Below are 6,832 nucleotides of genomic sequence, written 5' to 3'. Positions count from 1 at the left end.
GAAAATTTTCATTTCACTCCACAATTGCGCACCTAGTTTGCATAAAAGCCAAATAAAATATGCTGAGTTTTGTAGTTATGCTACAAAATGAGAAAAGTGCAGGAATACTTTGCAAGCAATGTACATCAAATGAAGAAACTGCAGAGCTGATGGGATGTGAAGATGTATTTTCCACTTAATTTTGATTAAACTATCAATACGATGAACATATTAAATAATCATGGCTGAAAGTTCTAGAAAAACTGCAAACAGACTGATAATGTAGTTTATTTTTCTAACAACAGGTTTTTATTGAGAATACAAAAAAACAGGTCAGACTCCATTCTGTAATGCAACAATGCTCATAATTTCCCCTGAGAAATAATTACTTTGCATATTTTCTGACTTTAACTGGTCATCTGTTCACTGATCATCCTCTTTGTGATAACAAATCAACCATTGACTGGAAGCTGAGGACATTTTACTTCCAAACTGTCTCTTTAGCCGTTTCGGAAGAGTCCAGGAGTTAAAGCCCAAAAGTCTCTCAGTTTGGTTGCGACAGGTTTACTTATGGGACTGGATACTTCGCTCAGAGGGAAGTCCATCATGATTTTCACACATTCAGAATTTGTCAGCAGCAGAAACATATTTAGAGAGAAAGTTCCTAATTTCTGAAATGTGCATGGTCTCTCTGATGGTGGTGTCTCTGCTGCGGACTTGCAGTAGGCCACTCTCCAGAGTCTTTTCACCGATCACCACAGTGAAGAGAACGCCCATCTCATCATATCTGGAATCAATTTACAGAAAAACACAAGTGATGATCCATAATTTCTGCATTTCTCCTGATAGTGAACAGAAAGACATTTCATCAGTAAGAGGCATTTATTTACTTGGCATTCAGAAGCTCTAATGATGTCGGCACAGATTCAAGATATCCAGGCCACGCAGAGATCTTAGCTTCCAGAAACTCCTGCAAGAGGCCCTCACAGATCTACGATAAATGTTCAAGCAATTAACATTCTTCCTTTTATGCATGCTGATTAGACAATTTCATATTCCGGGATCAAAGGTCAGCAGAATAAAGATCTGACCTGCCTCATTTCCACAGTGGCTCCCTTGCCGACATCTAAAGCCACTTTAACAGGAGCCAAAACTGGATGCAGCTTTAAAACCTAAACCAGAAACGGAAAACCGGAGCTCACTAAAGAGAGAAGTGTGTGTATTCCAGGTGAGATGCGGCGCAGCCTCACCTTTCTCTGCTGCAGCTCAGCCTCACCTTTCTCTGCTGCAGCAGCAGCAGCCTCACCTTTCTCTGCTGCAGCAGCAGCCTCACCTTTCTCTGCTGCAGCTCAGCCTCACCTTTCTCTGCTGCAGCAGCAGCAGCCTCACCTTTCTCTGCTGCAGCAGCAGCAGCCTCACCTTTCTCTGCTGCAGCAGCAGCCTCACCTTTCTCTGCTGCAGCTCAGCCTCACCTTTCTCTGCTGCAGCAGCAGCCTCACCTTTCTCTGCTGCAGCAGCAGCCTCACCTTTCTCTGCTGCAGCTCAGCCTCACCTTTCTCTGCTGCAGCTCAGCCTCACCTTTCTCTGCTGCAGCTCAGCCTCACCTTTCTCTGCTGCAGCAGCCTCACCTTTCTCTGCTGCAGCTCAGCCTCACCTTTCTCTGCTGCAGCTCAGCCTCACCTTTCTCTGCTGCAGCTCAGCCTCACCTTTCTCTGCTGCAGCTCAGCCTCACCTTTCTCTGGTGCAGCCTCTTTTTGCCGTCTTCTCTTCTGAGCTCCTGGAGGGAGTTGGACAGGAAAGCCATCGCGCCGCGGTCCATGTTGCCGCTCACAGACACAACGTGGGGAATGGACTTTCGACCATCTCGAGTCTGGAGCGCAAGCAGCGAGTCAAAAATTGGTTACATGTTATCTGAAACAGCAGAATAAAATAATTATTTAACCTGACGGACTTAAAATATTTCCCTGCAGTCTTTTTTTCTGGAAGAACTTTAGCTTCACCTTAGAAAATGGTGGAAAGCTGCAAAAACAGAAAATCTTACCAAGTATATTTAGTCTAGTTTCTAGTGCAAATATCTTAATACACTTGAAATGAGAGAAAGCTGACCTCTTTACTTTTTAGCAGGAAATATGAGCTTGTTTAAAGTAGATAATTATTTTAATATTGATGAAAAAGTACCAGCTATAAGTGGAATAATCTGCCAGTGAAACAAGATATTTTTCCCATATTAAAACTTAAAATCTCCACTGGCAGATTATTTAACTTACAACTTAGTGCTTTTTCATCTATGTTAATGAGTTATTGATTTAAAATCGGCTCCTAATTCTTGCTGAAAAGTTGTCATTTAGTTTAGCCCCATTTCAAGTGAACTTAGATATTTGAACTAGAAACTAGACAAAAAACAAATACTCTGCACAATTTTGTGTTTTCACTACTGATTAATACTGCAATGACAACATCAAAAGCAATAAATATAAATTTATGATGATGATGTCTCCACTAATATTCCTGATTTTTATCATCCAGGTCACTCAGATTTAAATCTGGTGTGTCCATCCATCTGGCCAAATATGTAATCGATAAGAAGCACAAAATGAATATTATAGCCTATCAAATAGTCCATCCAATACTGTGATGGTAACAATGACAACATTTATATTGTCTAAACAATTGTGGCTAAAGAAGAAGACAAAAAAACAAACAAAAAAAACCTTAGAATTCCACAAATGTTAAGATTTTTCCTAAAATTATGTCACCAGACATTCCTTTCATAGCTGACCATGTTTAAGACATGACATCATTTCATTTAATTAGTTGCTAGGTGTTCCCCCAGCTGAATCCTTTCACACTTTTCGGCATTTTTAGCCACTTACTGGCTCTGATCCACCTATTTTCAGACCTGTAGCAAGAGCTTCACGTCTGACACGAGTTTATTTTGGCATAAAATAGTCAAGTTTCTCAGTTTAAACATTTATTATGCTCTGTTCTTAATAAAATGTTGATTAGAAAGTCTTTCAGTTTTTATTTTATTTGGGTTGCATCACAGAGTTAAGAGTGAAACAGCATTGCAGAAAGAACCTGGGGAGGAAGAGGGCCTAAAAGGTTCAGGCTGACCTGCAGTTTGGAGCGGACGCCCTTATGCGCCTGCAGCAGCTCTGCGTCTCCTCGGCACCACAGCGTCTCCAGCGATTCGAGGCCCCACGGAAACTTGTACAAGATCTTCACCCCACGAGACGTTTTCTCTTCAAGCTCGTTTTCAGGCACCTCAGCGCTGCTGAAGTCGGAGGGAGACAAGGCGAACTGGACGGGATGAAAGGAGACGACAACACAAAATGGATGACATATGACAAAGAGTCATACCAATGACTTTATCATCATCATCAACATATTCTGGAAAGTCTAAATTCATACAATAGTGTCCGGTTTTCTTATAAATTTAAATATTTCTGTTTTCATATTATTTCAACTCATTTCTCAGCGGGACGTTTTTCCACCGTGTCTTTTATTTGAGTTTCTGTCAGCACTCACCTTCCTCCACCACTTCAGCCTGTGGCGGGCCCAGTGATCCAGCCACTGGGACGAGGAGCGAGGAGCACAAAACCAAACCAGGGACGTCTGGGCGACCTCAGCGGAGCTGGCAGGAAGAAGGAAACGAGTCAGTGAATCTAAACAGACTGTCGACATCTTGTGGAAGCCACAACCAGAAAAACCATCCGTCCTATTCTAGAGCTACAAATGTGTCTGTAAAATCAAAATCACTTAATTAAAACCACAACAAGTGCAGTCATAAAATCACTTGTTGATTCCACCAGATACTGCAGGGTCTCAGCCACAGGTGAAATAAATTTAAGGATGTTAAACTTGTAATCTGAGGGAGTAACCACAGGGCTGGACAATAAATCAACATCAATGTATTCTGTAATAGACACATGATCAATATCAATAGATAAGGCAGCTGATAGAATATTCAATAATTCCACTGAACTCTGAACCAGAACCGCACAGCATTCTGGGGAATGTAGGCAGAGAAAAGACTTTAGCTGCTCAACCTCTCACTGCTAAGCAAAGTTGGTGGAATCAATTAACTCACTCATTCTTTGGTTACCTAGCAACTCACTCATTCTTTGGCTACCTAGCAACTCACTCATTCTTTGGTTACCTAGCAACAACCTGTTCAGTTAACTGCCGCAGCAGCAGTTACACGCTTCCTAACTGCTTAAAAATAAAACGATAACAGCACGGGATGAAAACTGTGGATAAAACTGTTTTAGGCTACACCATCAGTTTTGCAGTATTTCAGATATTTGGAGTATCTGAAGCCTCACCAACCATCTGAAGGCTGGAAACACGGACCGGACTCAGCCAGGCCAAAGGGAAGCTTTTTGTTCACCATCTCCAGAGAGGGCACAAACTGCTCCAAGGCACCTGGAAACACATCGTGAGTTATACACGGAATAAATCCTGGAAGCACAAATTTACAACGGTGTATTAGGGCCATTGTAGATGGATGAAAAAGAAAAAAATTCAATTTTCACCAAAAAACTGGAATTTTTAGATTAATCTCACGAATTTTCAAGAAAGAAACTTGGACATTTCTGTTTCTGAAAAGCCAAAAAAGGTGTCAAGACTAAAAAAAAAAAAAAAAATAGACTTTTGGAAATCTCAGAATTCCTCAGTTTCTCAAGCAAAATTTAAACTTTGCAAACTCAAAATCTTGTTTTTTTAAGTTGTTTTTTTAAAAAAAAAGTTTTTTCTGGAAAATTTCTGAGATTAAGATTAAAAAAAAATTCTAGCAGATTTTAAACTATTCAAACTTAGCAATGACCTAGAACATTTCTGACATCAATCTTAGAATTTTTCATTTTCTTCTATAAAATATATTTCTTTAACTTTTTTAACTCAGGTGTTTCCAAGTTTTTCCTAGAAAATTTCTAAGATTAATCTCAAAATGCATGTTTTTTCTAGCAAACTTTAAATTTTTTAAACTCAGAAATGTTCAGATTTTTTTCAAGAGTATTTCTGAGGTAAATCTAAAAATTTCTCAGTAATTTCTAGTATTTTTTATTTTGTTTTTCAAACACATAAACTTCAAATTTTTTCAAGCAAAATTTAAAAATTTTCAAAAGCAGATATTTTAAACTTTTTCTAGACAATTTCTGAGATTAATCTAAAAATCTTTGAGTTCTTTTGGTGGAAATTTGCTCCTTTTTCTTGTCTACATTGGGCACATTTCCAAAACGTATGATAATGATATGATGATGCATTGTTTCTACCTTGAAGTAAACTTGTCCTCACAGATGGAGAGCTCAGCACCAGCCTGTTCAGCTTCTGGATCAGTTGCTCTCTGCTCAACTCAGACTGATCCAGTATCTGCTGGAAACGTTCAGATTCAATAACCCGGGCTCCTCCAGCTGCTCTGTCCGGGCTGCTGCTCACAGTATTCACCCCGAACACCCAAGCCCTGGACCCGGTCACCGAGTGCCACCACTGCTGCAGCAGGTTCCTCTTCAGCTCCACGCCCAAAGGTCCGTAGCTGCAGCTCCAGCCTCTCCGGAACAGCTCCGAGTTGCTCTCTCCGGGAGAAATATAGTATCTGTCCGCACAGAGCTGCAGTAAAGTCCGGACCCGGTCCAAAACATCAGGCGGTGCTGTGTCACAATGTCCTCTGGTGCTCTTCAGTGGAGGTTTAAGCTGTGACAGGATGCAGCGTCTGGCGCTCAGAGTCAACATGCTGAAGGTGGAGAGTAACCCCGGTCCAAATAACAAGCTAAGTCAGGATTAAATTATGATAAAATCATTTATGTGCACCTTCTGGGCCACAATCACTCCTAAATCCTGCTGTAACCGACTTCCAATACTGTCTGAAGGAAACATTTGCGGATGTTAAAACAAAAAAAAAGCTCCGCATTTAGCTAAGCTGAGCGGCGTCACAACCCGCAACATTTACGGTTTTTAGGGTCACTGCTCTCCCGGTACACATGCAGCTTTAATATCTGGAATAAGGTTTGTAATATACAAAATAAATTACACCAGGATCAAGTATCTATGAAGACACATGCAGCATGCTTTCCAGATCCGGAACTTAATGATTTACATCCGGGTTATGACGTGAGAGAATCTGGTTACTAAGCAACGAGAAGTCGTTTAATGGTAACATTTCCAATGCTCCAACTAAATGTGTTGACAACCAATTTTATTTTAATAAAATTATGATTTCTGCCGCAATAATACATAGTCTGTAGTTTAAATGATTGTATTAGATATTTTATAATCAGTAAACTCGAATTAGTTTGTTTTATACCACATTAGCCAGTCATGGCAACTAAGTAGCATACAGTAAAAAAAAACAACTGTATATTAATAAATAAAATTAGCAAATTATTAAAATATACTTCATTAAATACATGTAAAAACTGGACTTTGTGTGTGTCTACATTATGTTCTGGTTCTCTGAAATAGGCTTAAGTTACTTTATTTGCATGGTTGTGTGGATTTTGTAACTTGAAAAATTTGACTATACAGAAGTGTAACACTGAACATAAGCTTTTAGAATTGTAAAGGTTACAAACCCCTTTATTCAGTTAAAAATGTCAAATATGTAATCTGAAATGGACGTTTGTGTTTCTCTATGCATTTGAATTTTTATGTCATAAAAATGCTTTTTTTTTTTTTTTAGCCACGAGCTTAAAAAGGTGATCAAAGGAAGATTCTTTGAAGATGTTACTACATCCCTATTGAATCAATTTCTCTTTTCATGGCAAGTCGAGTAAGAAAAACTAGATGCATTTCTACAAAAAGAACACTAAATATTACACTATTGTTTTTGCTGAAAGTGATCCGTTTACATACAAAT

The 6,832-nt window shown here is 39.4% G+C and overlaps 1 protein-coding gene across 3 annotated transcripts; it reads right to left on the bottom strand.

Moving 5' to 3' along the window:
• Positions 1–251: 251 nt before the first annotated feature.
• polg2 (polymerase (DNA directed), gamma 2, accessory subunit) lies at positions 252–6,180 on the bottom strand. 3 transcript variants are annotated; one of them, XM_008417674.3, is made up of 8 exons: positions 5,253–6,174; positions 4,305–4,404; positions 3,508–3,613; positions 3,094–3,279; positions 1,712–1,849; positions 1,071–1,151; positions 870–970; positions 252–766 (listed from the first exon to the last, which is right to left on the bottom strand). In XM_008417674.3, exons 1-8 carry the CDS (start codon positions 5,707–5,709, stop codon positions 601–603), a joined length of 1,335 nt encoding a protein of 444 aa, XP_008415896.1. In that variant the 5' UTR covers positions 5,710–6,174; the 3' UTR covers positions 252–600. The 3 variants fall into 3 exon arrangements, 2 of the variants coding, with proteins under 2 accessions (XP_008415896.1, XP_017165470.1); XM_017309981.2 differs by having other exon boundaries at positions 626–766; positions 1,075–1,151; positions 5,253–6,178; XR_014088691.1 differs by lacking the exons at positions 252–766; positions 870–970 and adding an exon at positions 1,230–1,505 and having other exon boundaries at positions 1,039–1,151; positions 5,253–6,180.
• Positions 6,181–6,832: the final 652 nt, after the last annotated feature.

This window comes from Poecilia reticulata, chromosome 1 (assembly GCF_904066995.2).
Source record: "Poecilia reticulata chromosome 1, P_reticulata-male-v2, whole genome shotgun sequence".
Classification (NCBI taxonomy): domain Eukaryota; kingdom Metazoa; phylum Chordata; class Actinopteri; order Cyprinodontiformes; family Poeciliidae; genus Poecilia; species Poecilia reticulata.
The sequence above is the reverse complement of the archived record's forward strand: the minus strand, read 5'-3'. Positions and strand labels throughout refer to the sequence as shown.